Below are 25623 nucleotides of genomic sequence, written 5' to 3' on the forward strand. Positions count from 1 at the left end.
GAAATGCTGAGTTCCTCTGCAGAGCGGGACCGGGCTCAGTCAAACATAAAGGATATCCTGACTAGGAATATTCCCTACGAAAACAATGAGCCCAATGCACAAAGCCCTGTGTTAATGCCAGCCGGACGTTCCTCACAGGGCCGGGGGGGGGGGGGGGTCGGGACCGGGGAGCAGAGCTGCAGCGGGGGCAGCGAGGTGAGGGATTTTGGGAAGCCGTAGGACGACTTTGCTGCAGTAAGACTCCCTCAAACGTTGTGCTTTTGCGTATGGAGAGACTGCGTATGCGTGTGGGTGGCTGCAAGTGTGTGTGTGTGTGCTCATGCAAGTGTGCTTGGGCGTACACAACACTGAAGCTGTGTGGGATAGAAGTAAGGAGAAATGCCCTTCACACTCCAGTCAGTACTGCAGTTACTTTCCATCTTCTGATGTAGAATGAGGACTCATTACTTTAAGAAGCACCTCCCGCTGATTGATTTCCCCTCTCTACTCACTCCACTTGCTCTTTACAAAATCCCATCTGTCTCTCTCCTTAGATTTTTACTCTATTTCTCTCCTAGCACTCGCTCTCACACCATCGTTTTATGGTCACAGGGATATTGGAAGGGCACAATGGCTCTTTTGCACTCCTTCACTTTTAGCGATATAGGAAATGAAGCTTATCCGACTGTTGCGCTCATTGTAAGACACTCTGGATGAGAGAGTCAGCTAAATGCCTAAATGTAAGGGGAGCAGTCTGTGCATGAGCCTGTGTACAAGGGGGACGGCTAAATTGAAATGTTACAGGTATTATACTGTATGATTCGTATTTGTCTTTATGCACTTGTTAGTTTAAACACTTTTTATTGCTTTCACCTTGATTAGAGCCTCTGAGAGTGTAGCTAATTTTATCTGGTTTCATCAAGAACACGATGTCTTTAATGGTGGACGGTGACATTTCCATGAAAGGAGAGTAATAAAAATTGCCAGTAGAGTGATAAAATCTATGACATTGTGGGCGTTGTTTGGTAGGGAGCGAGTCTTTTCGGGGTTTCGGGATTCGGGTCAACAGTGATTCGATGCATGTCAGAGAATGCTTTGAAAATATTTGACCGGAAAGTGCGAAGACGTGGACAGGAGCAGTAGCTCAGCGGTGGGGTCAACATTGGGTCTGGGGTCAGTCTGGGGTCTCAACGCACTTCTGATTAACGTCGACCCCTTCAGCCTTGCACCTTGCACGCATCAACTGCCCCCTTACCTGTCCCGCCGCGGGTCCTCAGGGTTCCAGTGTGAGAGGAAGTGTTGACCCCTCCGAAGACGGTCATCCCCTGGCCGACGGGGGCGTGGAAGTTGTTGTAGTTGGGGATGGCGGTGACCCCGAAGCTGGGGTAGTGCTGGGGCGTGGGGTCGGCCCCATAGCGGTAGCCTGCACTCTGGGAGATGCTGGTTTCTCGGTCGTCTGTGAGTTTGGTTGCTTCCTTATCCTTGCATTGCACACAGCCCATTATCTATAATCTGTGGAGGACAGGGAGAGAGAGAGAGAGAAAGGGAATACTTTAGTTTAGATGTGTTTGGTTTACTTTAGTGTAATTGCACCGTGATAAAACAGAAGAGTAAAAAATGAAAAAATATATGATAAAAAAACAGAACGACTAATTTGTGCAGGTAAGATAAAAAACCTCATGAGGTTTATTAAAACATCTGCGCAAAGCTAACAAAAGAAACAAACAAGAGGACGAGCGAAGACCCAATTGGATTGGATAACAGACTCTTAACTGACAACAGAATATCACAGAACATAGTGGAAAACGGTATAATAACAATAAAATCCATACAATGTGATCACGGACAAGGGAAATGAAAACAAACCTAAGCTCAAACAGCCTTAACGCAGACAATAAAATCAACTTATATACTATAAGCTTGACTGGTGGATCAATAAGACAATACACACTGTCTGGAAAGAGAGAGTGAGCAGACCGGACGTGCTCTGCTGCACCGCACATGAAATACAACTGAACTCATCACTTTGCTCAAGGTTTTCACTTCTCACTGCTTTCTCTGCAGATGACATCCTTCCACTGATTAGCGCTCTGGTCTGAGAAGCAGGGATTTTTTTTATTTTTTTTTTATAGCCTGACACAGCTCGGTTTCTGGATGACTCACACAAACAGTGTGTCTCTTTCACGGTCAGGAGAAATAACGGCTCCGACCACACTGATGTCAGGGAAGCTAGCCGGCGAGAAAGGGCAGACGTGGAGGCACGGCGCTGCGCCGTCAACATCACACTGTTGATGTTAATGGAGAGTGGTGGGAGGACAGAGTGGCGGTGCCCGGACGCTGCTTTTACCACGGCGCCGGGGTCTTCAAGAGCCAAACTCAGCCTCAACTAGAAGTGAGGCGCTTCATCTGCCGTCCTCATAACTGGACGCTATGAAGCTTCGTCAAGGTGTGATAAAAGTTAACCAACTCAATTCTACTGAGCAGTGTAGCTATAATAAATAAAACAAAGTAAAAGTTGCACTATTGTGAAAACTTATATTTAACTTATACTGTAAACCATCACGTTTGCTGCAATTTTGATCTCCCATAATCGTCTTTGTATGCAAATTCGACAACGTCACTCGACGGGAGAACTATGGTTCTGTGTTTCATAGATGACAGAAAGCCTGAAATTCCAACTTCCTACTAGGAAAAACGCAGCAGAACGGCCACTCATGTCAGAATTCCACGTAGGAAACTCAGGCAAGGCGTCTGATGTCCCGCTAACATACCGGCATACACAGTGAGTGATACAGCATTACTTTTAATCCTCAAAATACAGCTAGATAAGTTCGATTTTCAGCATTGCACAACCTTAAATCTATCAATACACCTGTGTGGTAAATAGCTAAATGTATAAATGTAAAGTTGTTAACTAGCTAGCAAACAGCAACATTAGCTGTTGCATTGGGAACAGTATTGAAGCTGGCAAATAAAATGTCATAGGCATTCATGTTTCTCTTGTGACTCTAAATAGCACACACTTTTTATGATTGTAAGAACACATACTGTAGCATTTTATAACAAAGCATGTTGTTGTATACACAGTACTAGATTTATATGTAATATGCTATAAGCTGTGTTTGCGGATGATACAGCAAGTAGCTCAACATTACTCTCCATAGAAGAGATGGAAGGAAATAATCAAATAGGTCGCCAGAGAGCTGAAATCACATTCAAATAAACTGATAGTTAATTAGGTCTATATGTTATCATCGCCACAAATGAGCTGCGGTACTGTACAGAATCTGTCATTGTTTTTTGTAAATAAACGGACACTACAGACTTAACAGTACTGTAGTAATGTAGTAGTAATGTTGTGGAGAAGGAGAGATGTTTGTGGTACACACGTGCTTGGGGGAATAACGTAGATGCAGCCGCAGACTAGAGACTAGAAAACATCTTGAAATAGTTTCAGCATAGCTTGTTTATGACTGAGCTATGATGGCCTTTCTCTAGGCAAAATTAAACGGTGAGATTTAGAAACTGCCATGAGCGACACCACGACGAGGCAGAAAATTACTAGTGGACAATTTTATTTACTCCCAGAGGAATTAATGCCATCTAATTATTGCTCTGCAAAACAAATATGAAAATAACTGTGTGCGTCTGTGCTGTATATCAGTGGAGACAATATAAATCCACGCTCTCCTCCTCCAAAGACAGATTGCTGATCTGGCCTTCAGCTCCAGCCACTGTCTGTCCTCAAATGTGTCAAAATAAATCTCACTTCTTCCTGCCTCTCTCTGTCTCTTTCTCTCTCTCTCTCTCTCTCTCTCTCTCTCTCTCTCTCTCCCTGCTTTCCCTCTGTCTTCTGGCTCGGTTTCCTCGCCTCCAACCGCAGTGAGAGGAGCGGGAAGTGTATTCACTTACGACACACACTGCGAGGAGAGACAGAGGAAGAATGAATGAGGTACTGTGGGCTTCCTCTTCTCAGCAGAAGAAATAAACAAGTGGGGGGATCAGGGGAAGGAACCCCACTTCTCTATCAATCAACACAGTAGCGGCATGCTGACCGAAACACAATAACCGCACTCTTGTGACATAATTACAGACCAATCCAATGCCAGGCTGCTGGAGACAAGACGCCGAAAAGCAAGCTAGTAAACAAGCAAATGGCAAGCACAAAGCGAGTCTAGTGACCATGTATCATTTAATGCAGAGTACCGATCCGATCCATTACTTTTATTGAACAATATCGACCTTGGCTATTAGCTTGGGGTCACTGGACGTAAAAATGAACCAAAATGTGGTATAATCCATAGCTCACCCATACTTCTCTGTTTGAAAAAGGCAGAAAATCACTTTACTTTTGATTTTTCGACAGGTTACACACAGGTTTTTGTATCTGATTTTAACAAAGTTCTCTCTCTTCTGATGATGCTACCAGTCTATTTCAGATGCTGATACTGGCATCATTACCTGATGCCAGTATCAGCACTGGTGCAGCCATGGAGGGAAGCCCTCTTCTCTATCATTTAGCACATTAGCAGCACACCGACTGACACCGTGACCACTCTGCTTCAAACATAATTACAGAGCAATCCATCTGATGCCAGGCTGGTGCAGAGAGAGAGAGGCCGAAAAACCCAAGTACAAAGTCAGTACAATCAAGGGTTGTCACAGGGAGCGGGGGTGCTGGAAAGACAGAAAACTTACTGTATTATATGCAAGTATTATATGTTTATTTAGCGAAACAAGATAGCAGGTCTATCCTGAGTCACTGAAACGAGTCATTCAAACTGAATGCATCGCTCACAGATTACACACCACTTCTGCACAGTAAAGTGGAGAGTTACGTGGCCTATAATCTGTCCTGTCTTTTCTCTTTTTCTTATGTGATATGTTTATTCTATGCCTTGTTTTTAATATATGTTTGTACCTTTTAACTGCATGCTTTAAACTGCCCCATGCCGGGTAAATACAGTCGTAGTGAATTGAATGGAAAAAGAGAGAAGGGAAAAAAGGAAGAAAATGTTTGTGTCCCCAACTCTGGTTTTATGAAATTCCAAAATTTCCGTGCCAGAGATGCAGCAGCACTGCAACAGTGATCACAGAGAGGAAACACTGCAGTAAACAGACATCACACAAGGCGCCTTATGGATTAACACACAGCCTCTCTACTGACTAATACATATGAAGCAGATGCAAGTGGTATCGCAGTGAGTGGAATCCCAGTCTCATGCTCTTATGCTCATTGAGTGCAGCGTTGACCCGTGACCGCAACCTGGCATCGAAAACCACGGCAGAGCGAAATGGCTGGCTCACACATGCAGCGGCGGCGCAGCACATGCCACAACGACTCTGTCAACCAGCGCTGTAATCCAGTGTGACGGGACGCGGGGCAGGCGGGGGGGCCAGGCATCAACAACAGCGATGCCACGCTCAGCGCTGGACTGCAGAGCATCTCTAATCGTATATATATATATCCCCACAGCAGAACCCCCGGAACGCCGAGACCGAAAACCGCCCCTTATTCTGACTCTTTACATAACTGATGATTGGCAAAGGCAGACTGAATCGGCTTTCGGAAAAAAGGGAAACAAATGTATTGATCTCTTTGAGCCGGAATGGAAGCTGTTCCTGTGCCGTTGTTAAATGTTAATCTTCGGAGGAAGGATGACGACGGATCAGCTCAGCTTTCGGGGAGAAATGGCTCAGCATTGCGGCTGGACACAGTCATTTGGGATTGAATGTAGGTGGTTTTGATGGATTTCAGGCGCTGGGTAGGGGCAGCGTACGAGACACAAACGTGACAAAAACAAACATGTAAACGCACACCCTAAACCAAAAGCACGCAGCCGACAACCTACCCTCCGCACATGATTATGTACAAGGTCTCAGTCAGCCAGTGAAGCGCTGTGGAAACACTGCTGTCACCCAGAGTGACATTACACATCAAGTAGTCGGTAATGACCGTATCAGCTGCTACCAGAGGCCCAGTTGGAGCATTGTTATTCTAGTCTGCTGTTGGCGGAGACAGACACAGCCCCAAGAACCACAAAGCCCCCAAATGGGAAGGTTACTTTCAAAAACTTCCACATCACCTCTTCAAATTGCAGGCCTCATCGGTCACGGAATCCATTGTGCTATTCCAATGAATTCAGGGTTAATTTGCTTCCAAAATAATTTGGCATTTGAAGTTGATTTAGAGGCTACAAATAGTAGTGTTTGTCTACACTTGACATCAGTCATATTTTCAATATTTCAGTGAAAATGTGAACAAGCATTTAACAGATTTCTTTTTAATATCCCAATCAAAATCCTCCCTTGTTCCCTTCAAGCATGTTTCACAATAATCCAACAAACGTTCACCTCAGTGTCAGTAATTCAGTTACTGTGTTTTTCGTAGCGCCTCTAACAGATTATAACAATCAATTTTTTGCAATCAGATTACTGGATTCACGTTAAATGTTATCTGCTTCTCCTCAGCCGTTGTTGCAGGCAACAACAGAAAGCAGCCATGACAGATATTAGCCCTGTTTCTCCAGCTCTTTCCTCCACAGCCTATTGCAGGGGGCCTCTAAACACAAACCTACTGCAGGGCCCTTTAGACACAAGCCCAATAAGGCCAAAGCTCATCACTGGTCTCTTTGAACTGAGGGTCTTTCATCTCTTTCATCCCCCTCTTCCTTCCCTCCTTTTCACACACTCTCTCTGCTGATTAATTATTCCTCCTTCTCAGAAAAAGCTGCCACCTGCTTGCCGTAGGGGCTGTTTTGCTGTTTACTCCCCCTCCGTGTCTCTCCCTCCTTATCCCAGTGCGCTGTAGGAAACGGCTCTAGAGGAGACTAACCAGTGGCCAACAGCTGGGCGGTTCACAGGATCCACATCGTAAGAAGACGTAGAAACCTGCACACTAATAGCTGCCTTTCCCCCCGTTTACTGTGCCTGACACGGACGACTTTTCTATAGCATTGGCTGCTACAAGGAAACTAATACTAGCAAAATGTTCTCAGTTTGTCACAGTAATCGGTGAAAAAGGCAGCTATCACTGTGCAGGTTTCCACATCCTCTCATGATTCACATCCGACCCAGCACCTTCTCTAATGGTCCAGCCAGCTTCAACATGAAATCAATGAACCCTTGGGGAAAATCCAATTACAGAGCAGGACATGACCAGTGGTGGAGTCGGGTCTATAATTAGTTAACGCAAAAGGCTATTCATATAACACTGGATGGACAAAATTCATTAGGTTCTTTAATTGGAGCCAAAGACCTAAAGCATCTGAGGCGTTAATGGGATGAGAACTGATGAATTCAACTTGAAAAGGTGGCGTCCACCTGTGTTTCATCCCTAAGAAAAGAGAGGAAGAAAGGGGAAAAAATGGGGGGGGGGGGATGAGACACATTTGTCTAGATGGAGGCACGCCCACGTACACGTCCCACATGGGGTGAATTATTCATGGGACAGTGGTGCGGAGCTGAAGGTATGCTGTGGTGTTGGGGCTGCCGCCGAGGGAGAAGGCCCCGGCTACATTTATATTTGATGGGGAGGTGATGGGGTGGGCTTTATTAGAGGGAGAAGAGTGGGGAGGAGGGAGGGGGGAGGTACAATGTCGTATTATCCTCCAAGGGGGTGGGGGGTGGGGTGGGGGGGAGTGAAGGCTTTTTCCACCCTTTGGGTCGTTGGAGGGCTGAAGCCAACCCCAGTGGGATCCTGTCTGTCTGAACAAAAACACCTCAGGCTCCTGGCGGGTGGGGGGGTGGGGTGGGGTGGGGTGGGGTGGGGTGGGGTGGGGTGGGGTGGGGGGGTGGGTGGGGGGCGGGGGCGGAGAGGGCGGAGAGGGCGACTACTAATTTGTTTCACACATATTGGGACATACATGTGGGAGCCCATATCCTTGACAAGGACACATTTAATATATTACCACTATATATTACTGTTTTAAAAAGACTGTTTTGCTCTTGGAGTCACTTCATTTGCCAAATGCAATAAAGGCACAGGAAATTGTCTTGGTGGGAATGATGCAGACATAACAACAACAACTTACACAGCAACACAGCACATACTGACACTGTTATGACAACAGGGCGTCACATATAGTGCAAAGGGACAATTTAGGACAAACGACAGACAACAGAATATACTAGGGATGGGACGATGCATCGAAATTCATGTCACAATACAAAAATGTGACAATACGCATCGTGGGGCAGAAAAATGAATCGCGATATTAGCTCCATTTTATTCTGCTGTAGTAATCACAAATGAGACGGCTTGACCATCCCAATTTCACAAGCTCTCCATCCAAATTATATTATTTGCACTTTGTAATGACATTTTTTAATTGTTGTTTACATTCTAGCAAGCCAATGCCATTGCTAGAAAGATTTGTGGCTCAGAAATAAACATAATTCTGCACAGCAATACTTGAATTTAACTTTTATTTATTACATTGCATTATGGTCCCATCCCTAGAATATACATATGTGCACAAATATCAATTCAAACTCATGTGCATTCAGGCAACATGGCATACAGCGTGATTACAGCTGTATTGAGTGTCCAGCAGTTCACTGCTCCGGTTATACTGAATAGGGCGAGAGGCGTTAAACAAAGTATGAGATATATAGAAAAGAGACAGTATTCCTGAGGCTTAACAGTGGTATACTGTGCAAAGATTGAAGTTATGAGCGCCTTTAGCCAAGATTCCTTCAAACGTCATAGAATATATCTGTCTGTCTGCATTTTGTCCCTCCAACCAGCTTGATTGCTGATAATGCAACCTAACCTGCTGTGTCTCACCCAGTTCTGGTCCAGACAACACATCATGAAATAATCATTCGCTTTACACAGTCCTCGTGCTGCGCCCTTCATCAGGAGGAAGAGAGCAAACACTAAAATAGACCAATAGGCAGACAGACGGAGAGAGAGAGAGGGAGAGAGAGAGAGGGAGTGAGAGGTCTGCACGGGGTAATAATGAGATAGAAAATGATTAAAGGGAGAGAGAGAGGAGGAAGCACAGAGCGGAGGAGGAGGAGGAGGAGGAGGAGGAAGAGGAATAGTGGCTGATACAGAGGAAGGAGGGAGGGGGGGGGCAGAGAAAGAGAGAAACGAAGGAACAAAAGTGAGAAAGAGAGTCGATAGGGGGCGGAAAGGAAGGCGGCGGGTGATGAAATGGACAGACAGGCAGAGAGTAAAGAGGGGAGAGGGAAGACGGAGGGCAGCCGTGGGGGAGGAGGAGCGGGGGCCCAAACACTCGACAAAGGGAGCAGGCTAATGATCAGCTCCGGGCGTCGCATGCTGTGCCCCCTCTCTGCCAGGCGAACGGCTCGACTCTGCACTCCCAGCATGCCGTCCTGCCAAGTGTCACGCAGCATCACGCAGAGGGAGGAGGCCTGCACCATCCAAGGTTAACCACACACACACACATGCACACACACACTCTCTGTCTCTCTCTTGTTCATTTATTCATATGCATGCACAATCGCACACTCACACCTAAGCCATAAGCATGAATATGTACAAAGTCTCTGCTATGTAAAATGCGGTATAACTGTAATGCAAACACAAAGGCTGGAGCTGTTATTTGTGTGTGTGTGTGTTTGTGTGTGTGTGTGTGTTTGGTGCAATTGGTGCCGTCACTTTAATTATTACCCCATCTGTGAGTTGTGCATCAGTTTAGGCGTAAACACACGGCACTAGCATCCTGATAGAGAGCCGTGTCATTATATTCGACCCATCAGTTCAACCATAGTATTTACTCAGCCTGTGTGGCCGATCAGCTGCCTGAACTCTGCTCTCTGCCACCTAACCTCTCATCACACGTACGGCCCGGTGTGTGAACGTATTCATTAATCATCATTCATTGTGGAGGAGAGAGAGTGATGAAGTGAGATGAGGAGCTAGAGAGAGAGAGAGAGAGAGGGAAAGATGGGGAGAGAATAAAAGAGCAAGAGTGAGAAAGAGAAGCAGAGATCAATGAGAGAGAGCAAAAATGTGTCACAGAGAGAAAGAGAGAGGATGAAAGTGAAGTAGAGAGACGGGGAAAGAAAGAGTGAGAGACCAAGACTGTGAGAGAGAGAGAGAGACTGTTCTTCTGGACGGCCTGTTGTGGCTCTGGCCCACTGAGGGCAGCTCTTGTTCGGGCAGGTCTGGCTCGATGCCACGGGGGTCACCGGGGTCAGCTGGCACGTCGCAGAGGAAACACTCTGACACAATACCGCTGCTGCAGCAGCTGTGATCCCTGCCTCCCCCCCAAAACCTCCCCACCGGCCCTCTCCTCCTCCTCCTCCTCCTCCTCCCTCCACTGCTGTCCTGCCCACAGTGGGACGGGGCAGCCGCGCTTCTTCAAGGAACCAGGCTTAGCTATAGAGGAGAGCAGGGATATACAGACGCTCTTTTCCAAGCAACTCATGATGAGTAAGCACTTAGGAGTTCAGTGTCTCTGGGACACTTGGACAAAGAACACAGCTGGTGCAGAAATCAAACCTGTGACTTTAGGTTAGGGCTGAAAGATATTGACAAAAAAAAGTCTAATTGCGATTTTCTGACAGATATCTTTGCTTGTCATAAATTGTTTTAGAACTTTAAAAAGTGATTTTGTTAAAAAAAATAGATGTCAGTGTGCAGGATTTACTGAGTTTGAGTATGATGAAAGGTTTTCACCAATATTGAACTTCATGCACCAAAGATTACCTGCAGCTCTAAAACACCTTGTTTAGAAATCCATTTTGGACGCCGCTGTCTCTTAAGAAATGACTTGTAGCCTCTGCGATTTGGAAATTGCACAAGTTCTTACTGCGATTTAGATTTTTTTTGTTCAGCTCTACTTAAAAAACGCATCTATTTCTCTCAATTCAGGAAAATCACCTTTCTGGAGATGCCAGCCTTGTGCAGAACACTGACGATGCGTAATCAGGAACTTCAGAAGACCAGACATCACCAAGCATGAGAGCGGCCTCCCCAAGGTCAACATTAAAGAGTTTAGTCCTTCATTTGGACTTAAGTAAGCATTCCTGAAATTCAAAGGCCGGCTCCCGCAATGCAACGTTTCAGTTTATTTCAAAGAGGCTGGGTGGAGTAGAGTCTATTAGAGCAAAGTATCTGGGCTAGATTATCTTGTTTTCACAGCTCTTTTTTTTACGGCACGTGGCCCTGCAGGAGGTCCGCCTGAGGATGCTCCAACCCCCTTCATTAAAAATCAGAGACTCTATCCCGCTTTTATCCCTCCCACTGTAAGCTCCTCAGCGTGTAAAGGTCGCTTCCTAGTGTGAAGATGATAAAGGCCTCTGTTCGCTACCTCAGTCTGCAAACAGCCACAAAGCACAAAGAATAACTGAGACAGTCAAGTTCGGATGTTAGTGTATTTCCTTCAAGAGAGCGAGTGCTTTCTTCTTCACACTGCTCTTTATGGTTCATTTCAGCCAGCAGCTTCTGGGCGCGGGAGAACGCCTCTCCGGTTGGGATTATGGGCTTTGAGCTGTCAAAACTGGAACAACCCTTCCTCCTGCCATCCTCCTCCTCCTCCTCCTCCGCTGGGGGAAGCTGAGAGGCGGCTTGCTCCTCTTCCTCTCCTCTTCATCTCTTCCTCCTGGCTGAGCGCGGATCACAACAACACAGGCCTGAACCATCTCTACTCCCATGATCCTCTCCTCTCCTCTCTCTCTCTCTCTCTCACAGCTCTCCATATGGGGAGGGGCACACTAGCCTCTGCCCGCCCTCCCTGCTCCTGTCAGTCAAGACGAGCTGGGCGGGGCCTGCAGTGACACCATTGTGTCAGGGCGGCTCAGTGTCAGCAGCGGCAGCAGCGACAACAGCAGCAGCAGTCCTGGGTAGGATGAAGAGCTGGAGGAGGATGCTAGCGGACACCTAATGATCCTCCGCTGTGGAGGCAGAGGAGCCGGACGCCCGCTCAGCACCACACCCGCTGAGCCTGAGCCGTTTGCCTGCCCGAGTCCAGACTAATGCGCTCTCGATGGGGATTAGCCCAGCCGTTAGCCATCCGGCCTCGTCTTAATAGTATTGTAGTAGTGGAAGCTATTCAGGTCAATATGGGCAGGCTGCCACCGTTGTACTTAATATATCTTTTTACGGCGTGGTAATAAAACTTGTTCCAGATGGACCGTGCGCTGCGAGCTCGTTGTGGTCTAACTTTGTTTTATTGAGACAAGGAAAAAAAGTGGAAGCAGCCAGAGAAGGAAAGGCCTTCATTAACTGGCCTACAAGGCTGCAAACACGTCATTCTGAGGCGCAAAATTGAGCGAACTGTTTGATGTGAGCCCTGCAGACGTGTGCTGACAGCTGACCTTCTGCTAATAATGCAGCTGTGTCCAGGACTTGACCTGGCAACCCCCGCACCGGCTTCCCCTCCCCTGGGCTCTTTATAAATCAACACCAACGCAGAGCAAAAACCCTCCAAGATGCTGCCTCTGCTCTGCCCATTGAAATATTCATCAGCTCCTCGGAGGAAGCCTTTAATTATCCTCTGATTACATTGACGGTCTTCGCTTCAAACACCTGCGTGGCTTTGCAGCTCTGGGGCGAGGCAGGGGACCTTGCACTCTGAATTTCGTTTCACCAAGACAGGTTGAGTGAAACTAAATCAAATCTTTAGGATCGTTAGGAAACATGTCACTGCATTTATTACATAATTAAAAAAAAGATTTACGAATGAGTTTTAAGTACAAAGAGATTCATCCCGTGACAGGATTTGCCTGTGATTTAACCCGTTTTATTTCACCACCTACACCGTCATTTACAGACGAATCGAACATTTCACAAGCACTCTGTGACAGCTGAATATCAACATTTCTTCTATCTACCTATCTATTTGAGCACATTGTGAGCAAATGAGCACATTGTACCTCTCGATTTATTGTGCACATGCATCACACACCTTAACCCAGTGAGCGATCTTGTTAGGCAGCGATCAGTCCGGCGGGCAGCAGGCTGACACCAGTGGGGGTCGGCTGAAGGACAGAGCGGCACATCAGCACAGAGACACAGAGAGCGGGGACACCGTCAGAGTCTCTTTATAAGCATCCTTAGAGGGAAACCTTGACACTTTCAGGTGGTTATTTTTCTCCACCAGACAGTTGTCGCACTGGGGAGAAACGGTTTCACATTTGTCCTTCACATTTCTAAGGAGCCTTTATTAGCGAAACTGGCGAACTTTGAAACTTTTGCCCGCAATGTGACAAGTCTGGTGAAGAAAAAAAAGCCTACTTGCAATTCAAAATCGTAGAAATCATTTTGATAATTTCATCAATTTCACAAACCTAAAACACACCATTTAATCTTTTTGTTTATGAAGTCTCAATGGGGATGCTTTATGGGAATGCTGCATATAACAGACACTACTGTACCTAATGACAAAGCCTAACAAAAACATAATACAATGATGCCATGAAGGAAAAATAATCTTGCAATCAATGATTGACATTTGATCAGTGATTGACAATGATGACCAATGGTAGGTATACTGATTTTTTTTTAAGCTGGCCACTTTAGTTAACTGCTTTCATAACTTCTGAAAGATTTAAAGTAATAATCAGTGACATCTTCATATAAATAAATAATCCATTTATCCGTTTAGTCATTTGCCGAATGATAAAACACAACAGTGACTCAACCTAAAGCCAGTTCATGAAAGCTTTTGCTGTTCTAAACACCCGGTGTTGCGTAGGTTTCTGGCACACAGGAACTGATGCGTCTTATGTTTCCTGCAGCAGCAACAGCGGTTTGTTTAGAATAAATAGAAGAACTGGTGTAGTTAGCATGAGCAGCGACAGCCACCATGGCTGAACAGACAAAGAAAAGAGCGCCACCTACAGAAACTCAAACTGCATCACCCGAAAAAACCAAAGACGTCACACTGTTTGATTGCCAAATGATGAGTGCAGTGCAGAAACACCACAGTAATGACCGCTTAACATCAAAGACGCTGCCAAAATGAAAAAAAAAAGAAAGAAAAAAAAATGAGGATGTTGCAGATTACCAATTTAAATGTCTCAACTTTCTGCCGTGAGTCATTATGAGTGAAATGTGCAGGAAAGCCCGCTGTCAAGACATCCTCGGACTTCCGAGCGTCTCCTGAGAGCGCTGCGAGGCGGATCGCGTTCTCCACAGGAAACACGAGGAAGTAAAGCATTGTCTGGGCGTATTGCTGCCATTTCCCCCAGTTCCTCTCCTTCCAGTGCCGCAAGACAAAGGGCGGTGGGTTCAGGGTCACGCTCTGTATTCAAACATCATATTGTTAGAAAAGAGGCTGCATTCAAACTGGGGCCACCCACACTAAAAATACATGCTCTTGTGGTATTATAAGGCCCCCAAAATGGCTTATTGTCATGCTCAGAAATACAGTGTATTTTGGAGACAGCGGCCTAAACACCACAGGTTTATTATGCTGCAGAAGAAGAGCGCTACCCCTCAACGCTGAATCACACATAAGATCAGATTCAGCACACGGCAGGAAGATGTTGAGAAGCCGAAAGGAAACACCCTGATAAAAAACCAAAAAGTCAAGTTCTGCCAAGTGCACGCTTTTCAGTTTGTGGCTGGTGTGTCTTTGCCTGCAAGTGTGCTAGATGAAGCAGTGCAACACTCTGCCTCTGCTGAACTACCTCGGCAGATAGCTAGCGCACTCTGAAAGCTGTATCTCACAGCGTCATTATTATACGACTGCCTGCAGGATGTGGTTAAAAGCCTCAAACACGCCGAACACACTCGAAAGGGGTGTTAAGTTTCCATTCAGCTCACTGAGAACAATGTTTAGAGAGAAGGAGAGGGTATGAGAGCTGCTTAATAATATGGCTCAGCCCCAACGCTGAAAATAACCACTCAGTTCTTCCATTTGGAGGAAGGCAGTTTTGCTGATGAAGTGTGTTAAGCCAAGTCGACCATTCATTCCATAAATAGGCCAAGAAGGCCCTCTCCCTCTCTCTCTCTCTCTCTCTCCCTCCAACTCTCCACAATTCATCACTTCAGCAGAGGAAGCTATGAATGAGCTGTCCTGGAGACTAAGAGGTATAAGGAGCGCACCATGTACTTGCAATGCCAAGGGTTTGATTCTGCTGATTCTGTTGCTTGTCATCCTCTTTCTCTCCCATCTTCTCTGTATAACCTCTAACGGCAGAAATACAATAAAAAAAAGAGAGTTTTTACTTTTGGATTAAGCTGCCATCCCCATATTAAGCTCTTCTGCTGCCTTCCCCCCCTCGCAGTGGACACATGCTTTATTGCCCAGCAGCCCCATGCATTCTTCATGTCAGGATGAATGGCCTATATAGACAGGATAAATGAGTTTGACGCCATACCACTCTGCGCTGTAGTAGCTTCCTCTACCTAGCAGCCAGACAAGAGAGAGGCAGACAAGGTGTAACATTGTGCTCTCTTGCCACTGGGGCTGTATCCTAAACGTCTAGCCTAAATTCTCAGGTGTATATTTTACATATTGTCTCTGCTAGGGTGGAAAACCTTGCATCTCCAAAATGTCAGCTTTTCTGCAACCGAGACAAACAGCTTCAAAAGTCCGTGGAGATGTATTTATTTTTAATTCTGAACCCGCTTCTTATAACTCAAAACTTTTAAAGACTTGCTTTCATGCAATGATCTTTTATTACTTGCTCTTAACCTCCGTATTCATGTGTTTTTATGTTCTTGCTTTGCCTTCATCTTTCTTGTTGTGCTTACACTGCTCTTTACTTCTCAGTGTTGATTTTATCTTTTCCTTTTTATCTCTCCCTTTGTAAATCGCTTTCTGACTGTGCTTTGAAAAGTGCTATACAAACAAAGCCGATGATTATTATTAATTATAAAAGGAAATGTACATTTTCGTGCCTCGAGCGCCACTGATGCACCTTAGAGGATTCAGCGACATCACTCCTGCCGTTCAGAAGCAGGATTTACCTCTAAAAAAGGTAGACGGTGCTGCGAGAGCGCCGAGGCACAGTCGCCCATCACCGACCGACACAGCGATCTGTCTCTCCAGCCCCGTTGCTAGGTTACCACATTCCTCAGCACAGCCGAGTACTATGGGTCCTTCCTCTGCTGGCAAGGCCGGGTTAGCAGGGTCTGGGGAGTGGAAATGACGCAGTAGCCATGACTACTGAAGCGCCCGTGAATGAGGACGAGCCGGGATGGAGTGGGGAGGTATTTCAGGAGGATGCGTTGTCTGTCTGTGTGTGTGTGTGTGTGTGTGTGTGTGTGTGTGTGTGTGACAGATACTGTAAGATGAGAGCTTCATTTGTTCATTTGTGTCTGTGGAAAGAGAAGCTATGCATGTATTTGTGTGTGTGAGAAACTGCCTCAAACGTGCCTCTGGAAAGAAAAAAAAGCCATGCATGTAGAAGTTTCTCTTTCTGTGTGTGTGTGTGTGTGTGCAGAGACACAGGGTGGCTTCAGACGTCAAAATGTGCTTCGCCTCGGAGCAGAGAGTGTGATCCAGCTGTGACTTCCCTCCCTCCCTCGCAGACGGCTGGCTCGGTACAGCACGTTCCTCCACACACAGGCAGCGGCGTCTAGACAGCAGAGAGACGCCGAGACGCCCCCACTGCTCGCCACCTCCAAAGAGGATTGTGTTCCGGCTGGGGGATAATCTTTAAGGCTGATCATTCTTTGTCTTCGTGTGGTTTATATGCACGGGCACACACACACACACACACAGGAACACACACATGCACAGACACTAGAGCTGCATAATTGAGCAATATCAAAATTTCAAAACTGACTGCTGGAATTCCCATTTTTTCTTTTTCTTATCACTGAATTGAAAAAATCTTTTCACTGAATTGAGCAAAGGAATCACACACATGCACACTCACACACACTCTCTCACTCACACACACACACAACATTTTTTTTCAAGCACTGATAAAAGAAATAGCTATGTCTGCATGTGATTAAATTCAGATCACTACCACAGGACGGGCCGTGTCTGTCCCCGGGTGGAGCGGCACCGGTCATAACCAGCTCCGATCAATATATCTATATATAGGCGTATGGGTAAAACATAGATAACGCTATAGACTGCTGTGTCAGTTTGGAACTGGGTTACTGTCTGCTGGCTGCCATAGTTTCACTTCAAAATCAATGCACCGTGATTTATGAATGCACTGGTCCTGCAAAACCACAGAAACTAAAGCTGCAGCACTCATTTCGCACACTTCACACTGCCTATGTGTGTGGTGCTTGCGCTGAAACGATTGGTTGATTAATAGATTAGTCAATCAGCAGAAAATTGATAATTGATCGTTTTAGTCATTTATTAAGTACAAAACAAAACAAAACAAATATTTGCTGGTTTCAGCTTCACAAATGCTAAGATTTGCTGCTTTTCTCCGTTTCACATCATTATAAAATGAATACTTAGAGTTTTTTGGCTGCTGCAATTTTAAGAGTCACTTTGGGCTCTGGTAACTGGTGATGGGCATTTGTCATTATTTTAGACATTTTATAGACTAAATTATTATCTATTAATTGAAAAAATAATCGCTAGATGAATTGATCATGAAAAGAAGCATTAGGTGCAGCCCTATGGGGTACACTGGCGGCCACCACAGTAGTATTATATAAGATAGGCAGGCCGGATGTAATTTGCCCCCCGTGGTCTTTTCTCACTTTCTATCAAGGCTACAGCACAGCGCAGCGGGTGGGCCCCATTAAGATCAATCAACACACAATGTTTGAACACCTCAAAGGGCTGAGATACTGATGGAGTGGTAATGCTGTGATGAGAACCCTTCAGAATGGATAGAGGAGCGCTCAGATATTCAGGCTAATGGACTAAATACATGTATTTGGACATTGTAATTTCATAGCGTAGATGAATGCAGTCATCAGAAAAGATATTGGCTGTTAAGACACAAATGTATGACAGATCGCAGGTTGTTTCTAGCACACGTCCTCATTTATTGTGTGTGCTCTAAATCTGCTCAACTTTAACAGATAGGCTCTCCACCCCACATCCTGTTTCCATCCTCCTTCCTCAGTCACATCTCTGATGAATAATGAGAAACTGTTTCTGTGCCTTTCACTCAGGTAGAGGGGGAGACAGCTGTGTCACATGCAGTGTTGTGTTAAAACTCCTTCCCAGCTCAACCTGAAACATTATGCTCCTCTTCCCCCGGTTTCCTCAATCACAGGAAGAGGTCACAAAGTTCAGACGGCAAAAGTTTGGATTTCAGCCTCCAAATGGGATAGGACGAAATCTACATGTTTGGTAACAGACGGGATGAAGCCCAAGCCTTTTTTCCTGCTCCTCCTCTTTCAGCCCATCAGCGGCTGTAAATCAGCTGAGAAGTGGGCCTCTCCCAGCAGTCAAAACACTGAGGCTAAAGTAGCACTAATTCCTCCGGGGCTGCTCATTAAGCCGCTGGCTTAGTCCCTGGGGACCCTGGGCCGGCATATGGCCACAGCCCAGCGGCCGCCCCCCCCCCCCCACCCACCACCACCCCCCCATCATAATTAAAACCACGTCACCGCTGAACCTCCAACATGTGGAGCGCTCATGGAAACTGCGTCCGATTATCGACAGGCCAGAGACAGCCTCGAGCAAGAGGAAGCCGGCAGTACATCAAAGTGCTCTCTGCTCTGAGTTAAGCGCGGCGTTAATGTGGGCAGCGTTTAACAGCGCTGACCCGCTTGACAACCTTCAGTTAGCTGCCTCCTTCCTAAAGCTCTGGCTGCTGGTAAATCACACATAATAACAAAGAAGCCAAGGAACATTGAGAGCTTTGAGGACTGCAGACAACCTGTAGTCCACATTGGGGCGATTTTAGCACACTAAAGCTCTGTGAAGTGACCTCCAACCCTGCAGGGATTTATGGGCTTCTGCTCCAGACCTCTTTTTTTGTGTGTAGTGGCTGGCCATCTTGCCTGGGTGGGTTAAGATTAGGCTAATTTGCAAGCCAGCAATGTTTCCATGCGAGGGTTTTCAGACCAGCCACGGCCAAGTGAAAGGGTCCATTGTTGCCCTCTGTGCAGCCACGTCCATAATAAGCCCATCCAAGTGTGAAGCCATTAGACGGCCCGGTTCACGCCGAGGCTCTCACAGCTCCGGTGACAATATACCTGTCACAGCTCTCAGCAGGCTGGGCAGCAGGTCTAAGCTTGTCAATGAGGAGCTACAGCTGCCGTTGTTCCGGCCGTCTGATTCCCCCGTACGTGCCTTTTCAAACTGGCCAATACAATCTGTGTGCGTTGGGTTCTCCCTGGCCATATGGCGGTCTAAATGCTTCACCCACATGCATATAGATAGGGAGCTCACCTAGCCTGGACGTCAGTTAGAGACACTTATTTTTTGAAGATGTATTTCTGCAATATTAGATAGTTTGCAGCGGAGAAAGGAAAGATGGGAGAGAGAGTGTAGGACATTCGACAAAGGTCATGAGCCGCACTCGAACCTTCAACCCCGCAAGCACATGGACTTGAGTCTTGCAGAGCCTCAAGGAAATGCAGAGTCTCGTTATAAGGAGAGAAATGTATGAGAAGTGAATCATTAAACAGATCCAAGGCTAGTCATTAGTATGCTGAAGGAGATGTGATGAAGGTGGGCGCTTTAGCCCAGTAAGACAGGATGAGGTTACAGTGCCATCTGCATTGGGTAGGCTCTCTCATTTTTCTCAAGAACACACACACACAACCACATAAACTGTACACCACACACACACACACACACACACACACATCCTGCAAGCAGCAGAAACCGTACACACACTGCAGCCAGCATGCAGCCAGGGCGGCCAGCTGCCGGCGCTGAACAGAGACAGTTCATAAACTTTAAAACCATGTTACTTCCTGAGTCAAACAAACAGACAAATTCAGAGCAAACACACAGCATAAATAACCCAGTCTCCTCTGAGCCAAACTTCAATGTTCTGCACGTGGCCTCCACCCACCCACCCACCCACCCAGCCAGCCTCCCTGCATTACAGGCAGCGGTAAACAAATGAGAGGTTAAGTGAATAAGAGATCATTAAAATGCTGCAGCCGAACCCCTCAGCCCCAGGTTTTCCTACGCCCATCCTCGCCTCTTTTATCTGCAGAAGGATGGAGGGATGAGAGAGGGAGGAGAGGACCAAACATCAAAAAGGCCCTTCTCTAGAGCTGTGGATTAAAACCATTAGGAGCAGGCGGTCAATCTCTCCTTCAACCCACCTCCTCCTCTTCTGCCTCTCCTCTCTACCTCCTCTCCTCTCTACCTCCTCCACATTTTCTGGCACTTCTGATTTTGTTTGACAGAAACAGTGGAGAGTTATTAACAAGAGTGAGACAGGGTATCGCATGCAAATAGGTCGATTCAAACCCACGATGTTGAAAAATACATCATCATGGCTTATCGCTGGGCAACCAGGACACCCTGTTCATGCAAACAGACATTTTAAAGGAAAATCCCACCCCATAACACTTGAACACTGTTAAAAAAAACAGCTATTGGTGATGTACCTTGCATGTCTGGGCCCATTTTTTGTTTGCTGTTGTACTTTTCTTATTCTCGTGGATAGCGGGAATTTCCAGTGCAGCAACGGCTAATGTCAGGTTTTAGTGTCAGTCCCTCAGTGGGTCTACAAAGAGCGAGGGCTTCTTTCAAGACTCACCATTTTCCACCTATGTTCACTCATACAGGGAGAAATCCATCGCAGACGAGGCAGAGAGACCAATTTCTTCCACCGACAGTAGCCTCAATAGACCAGAATCGTGCAATGCAGCCACAAGACATGTTGCGTTTTGAGTAAGCGGCCTGACTCGCTTTCACTCGACTGGAAAAAGTCTTGCTCCACTATCGCCATCGCTCTCTCCACCTACACATAAAACCAACAACAAGCAACAAGTTCACAACCGTTCTCTGGTGGTTGTTGAAAGTCATTCTGAGAAACGTAAAAGAAATCGATAACTGAAGCAGAAGTAGACAAGGCAGGTTGAGGCAAAGAATTACAAAGCGTGCATTGAACACCGTAAATCAATTATATACAAGCGCACAAGAGTATCCGAGGGTGGATTTTTTTCCTTTAAATGTGTGTGTGTGCGTGTATGAACAACCCCTACGCCTGTGCGAATAAAAATATTTCCATTCACATACACACTGGCATACTTGCTGCACGTGTAGGCATCGCTGACGTATACGGTTTCTGGGAACCGGGGCAGCGCTGTTGCCGCCGTCGTGCAGCGGCTGACAGATATATTGCCCTATGCGCTGTCGACGGAGGATCCAGCGCACCGCAACAGCGCTTTGATGTTTCCCAGAGCTGACGTCTCTCAGCGGGGCTAAGCGCATCGCTGCTAATTCGCTGACGTCCCCACTTTCTCCTCGACTGCGATGCAGCCTCGACACGCTACAGAATGAGAGAGAGATCTGACGATGAGCGGATCTGATGGTCAAGACGGAGTGTGCTTTATATTAAGCAGAAATACCTAACGGCAATCAAATGACCGCAGGAAAGCCGGGGGAATGAATGTGCACGACGCTGCAGATGTACTGCTCAGGGGGGACGCCTGGTTATGCTCTGAGGTTTCAGGAGGCCTCTTTAGGAGTCGGTAATAAGTGCAGAGAGAGCCTACATACATCCTGTGCAGGCTATACTGGGTACACCTCACAGTGCAGCCAGGATCCTTAGCAGATCGCTTCATTAGCCCTAGCACGGAGGAAGGAAAGCATGCGGAGGGAAAAAACGCCACCAGATGTGTCAACGGAGCTTAACTAGGTTCATTAGCGGCACCACTTCTTCCCACTGCCTGTGTCTCCTTACCATCGGGCAAACTGGGAACCACAATGGAGCCACAGTTTGAGGGTTACACTGACATTTCAGTGAATAGCTCCCGCAGCCCACACCGCCACAGTCATTACCATGGAGGTAACCAGCTGGGAGGCGAGGGTGAATAGTTGGCTTTGGTGCTGCGAGGAGGCAACAAGCAGCGGAACAGAAGTACGCGTTTGTTTCGTAGCTGCAAATCATTCTAGCGATGCATATCAATGCCGGGGATAATGTGAGGATAATTATGAGTGTGCCGTTTAGCTCGTCTTCTGACACAATGCGAAACCTCAAAGAGAGGCAGAGTGAACTGGCAGGTTTTGGCATAAAAACGACGCTGGAATCGGTGACTCATTTCTGTTTCTCACCAGCCTACAAAACCACCCACAGAGAGCACGGGCATGCATTGACACACACACACACACACACACACACATACTGTTGTTGCACGGTGCCACAGAGAGGGCTGCACTGAGTGCTACCATCACACCTCTGCAGAGCATCTATTGACACCTACAGCGTACTGTGCCGTGTCTTCCATGTCACCATCGCCTCACACACTCAGAAGCTCTTCCCAAAAGCTGAGTCACAGACAGAGCTGCGATTCCACAACAAGCCCGCTCTGCTAGCTGCACGGATATACCATAGGAAAATGGAGCACACATAATAACTAGCTATTAGTGCAGCGATGACTGAGCCTGCATAATGAATACACTTGCTATGAATGTTGGATACTCAGCTGACTCCTGATTCCTGGAAGAATCCCTTGTTCAGCCCGTTTCCACTAACCCACTGATGAGGAATTCAACCAAAAAAAAAGCTCCTTTCCATTTATAGCTGTTTGTAGATTGCTCCGCCGGGGTTTTCACAATGTGTCTCCTTTGTCAGCAGGCTGGGTGGAGGATTGCTGGGAGCTTCCCTCACTCTGAGGAAGAGGAAGCTACAGGCTGCTACGCCTCTGAACAGGCCAGACACGGACACCAAGGCCCCAAAACAAGTGAGACTAACAAGTGGCTGCTGTTTACCGGAGCGCTACTGTTGCACTGTGGGGCCGCACTTGAGAGGAACTGTTTGGGAAATTTAAATTCAGATGTGAAACAGAGCATGGGATGACCTGACAGTGGTTCGAGAGAGACAGGTTTTGTGTTTCATATCTATTTTCCCACCTATTAAACAGACAGTGACTTTTGCAGTAACTAATGCAAGGCGACACAGTCTCACAAAAGACAAAAGAACGAATTGGGCACAACATTTTCACATGTTCATCACATGAAAAGGTTAGCTAACAGTTAAGTCTAGGCAAGTAAAACAGTTTGGGTGAGGTCAGAGTTAAGGTTAGCTCATGATTAAATGAGAAACACATCAACCACAGTAGAAAACTAGAGAAGTGAACCCAGGTCATCAGTTCAAAGTAAATGTTTACGCCTGTCTGCCACCCCGCCTCTACACACGTACTTTCCATCACGCTATTTAAATGTCAAACTGCTGCTTGTTTCTAGTCGTGTCTCCTTCACGTAATCCTTTTGTGGCGGTAAAACGTATTTCTCTCACTTTTCGTACACAGAGTGCTCATTTTACGAAATTTCGGGGGAACCAGGCTGAATGCAGGACACATTGTGGACTTCAATGATGGCTACCGCTGTAGCAGTCCTCGCTGCGAGACTGCAGACTGTCTTGAGGAGGGCAAAGAACGCAGTGCTGCTGGATGTTGATAACTAATCTGACATCAGAGCCACCGTGTTCCTCTCTGGCCTAGGAGAAGCCCGGCCTGCTAACACTCGGATTAGGATATAAACGGACACATCTTTCATTTGATTGCCGGGAAACATGCTGAAACAGGAAAAAAAAAAAAATCATACAAATCAGAGAAAATCATGAGAAAGCAGCATAATAGAGGCGAGTCAGAGCCGAGGAGGGTTGCAATGTTCACCGGCTGACCTCAGATTAACTCTGTGGCGAAGTATGGGCCGACCCCGCTGCTGCACTGCTCTACTGCACATGAAGGATTAAAGACGGCAGGAGCACAGACAGCGGCAGAGACAGACATTAGTCAGGTCATATATTGTATGAAGGAAAAAAAAACATGCAGCATTTTAGCTTTTATCTGGTAGTATCCTCTGTCCTAACAAGGCCACAGCTGTCCTGTGTAGTAGTGTAAATGTAATGTACTGCTCCAGAGGTAAAAGGTACACAATGTCTGTTTGCTGTTGTTTCTGAGAGTGAAATGTACACATATGGTACACAGTCCACAATAATGCACCACAGGTATGCGCATGTACTGTAGGAGGGAAAAAGACAGCGTGGCTTCAGACAGCAGCTTCGCCTGTGGCAAACAATCTCAGCCAGTGGTTGCCAGCTGGTGGCTATTTGTGTGGTTTAATGTATGTGTGTGTGTGTGTGTGTGTGTGTGTGTGTTCTTGTACTTCTACACTTATGACTTATGAAAATCCTCCAAAGTGAGGATGTTTTGCTGCACCCCACTTCTTTAAGGAGCTTATTTTAGGGTTAGGACTTGGGTTTAGGGTTAAGGTTTGAATTAGGACTAGGTTTAGGTTAGGCTATTTATTTTATTCATTAAACTGTGACATGTATTTTTAAATGGGACAACAGATGAAAATTTGCCTGGTGGCTAAATCTGGCATATTTGCATTTGGTTTTTAAATGTTCATTAATATGCACTGCCCCTATTAAACAATAATACTAATAAAAAATAAAAAAAGGGTTAAATAATGAATGTAGTCAGGGAAGGTCCTCATAAGTACAGTAATTTAAACGTGTGTGTATGTGTACATGAATGCATCCTGTATGTGTATTTGTATGAGGGACACACGTATTTGTGTATGTATGCGTGTGTGTGTGTGTGTGTGTGTGTGTGTGTGTGTGTGTGAACGGTAACTAAAGTTGCAGGTCATACCTCTGGTTTTCAGCGTATCAGGATCTTTATTTCCTCCACATTGCTTTGTGCGCCGCCAAAACAGAGGCCCTGCAGGGACAGAGAGACATTCAATTATTCATCGTCCCATTCAATAAAACATGAATATCAACCGTATGTGCCCGACGACGTCATCCTCCAAAAATGGGTCTCACAGATTTTTTACGTTTTTCCCAGAATGCTTTGGGACAATGTGACAGGACTGTGCTTTGTCTGACACTTCTATAGCGTTGCTTATTTATTTGCACGGTGAGAAAAAAACAGGAAAGTGAAGTCATACAACAGCGTTAAAGAAAAGGAAAAAAAACCCCACAATTTGTACAGATGACATAAACGACCCCAGTGGGCTTAAAAAAAAAATCTCACCTCGCAGACACAGGCACATCTCACCATCGTGACCGCAATATCTCCACTAGTAAACAACAGGTTGCTGCAAAGCACACACGAGCTGCCAGGTTTAATCAAAAGCCTGTATGATGGCCTCATTTCACTTCTCTGTAGTTCTCCTCTGTCTCATCTCCGGCAGGCAGGTGGATTTGGAAATCCATTCATTCACCTCCCCAGGTGTGAATGAGACGACGCTATTATGAATTGAGTGCTTCAGAAACAGGCTTGAAACAACTTCCTACTGCCATCTGTTACTGCTGCAGGACTGAACGAAATCTGCCGGCCCCTAAACCATTTCTCATTCTACGCACAGGAGCGTGTTGGTAAAAAGCGGTAGTACAAGAATAAAAGAAGAGCGCTTTTCTCTACCAATGCAATATATCCATTTTGGCAAAACAAAAACATTCAATAGCTCTAAGACATAAAGGATGCATAAAGAGACAATATTTTGCTTCAACAATTTAGGCATTCAGCTGATGCTCTTATCGAGATTCAATAACTCGTACAGTAGAATAAATCCTTTGTAAACCATTGAATTGTAAGTAGCCTGAAACACAAACAAGTACAGGGGACAAAAGTACAGAGTTTAGAAC

At 46.1% G+C, this 25623-nt stretch overlaps 1 protein-coding gene across 3 annotated transcripts in view; it reads right to left on the reverse strand.

Moving 5' to 3' along the window:
• The window catches only part of fynb (FYN proto-oncogene, Src family tyrosine kinase b), a 60930-nt gene that overhangs the window by 24801 nt on the left and 10506 nt on the right, over positions 1 to 25623 (reverse strand). For all 3 annotated transcript variants that reach the window (XM_071899267.2, XM_071899266.2, XM_078289761.1), the window contains exons 2-3: positions 24626 to 24694; positions 1235 to 1491 (exon numbers count right to left, since the gene is read on the reverse strand). In XM_071899267.2, the coding sequence (XP_071755368.1) occupies positions 1235 to 1481 (247 nt within the window). In that variant the 5' untranslated portion in view covers positions 1482 to 1491; positions 24626 to 24694. The remainder of the gene's footprint in view (positions 1 to 1234; positions 1492 to 24625; positions 24695 to 25623) is intronic.

This window comes from Centroberyx gerrardi, chromosome 18 (assembly GCF_048128805.1).
Source record: "Centroberyx gerrardi isolate f3 chromosome 18, fCenGer3.hap1.cur.20231027, whole genome shotgun sequence".
Taxonomy (NCBI): domain Eukaryota; kingdom Metazoa; phylum Chordata; class Actinopteri; order Beryciformes; family Berycidae; genus Centroberyx; species Centroberyx gerrardi.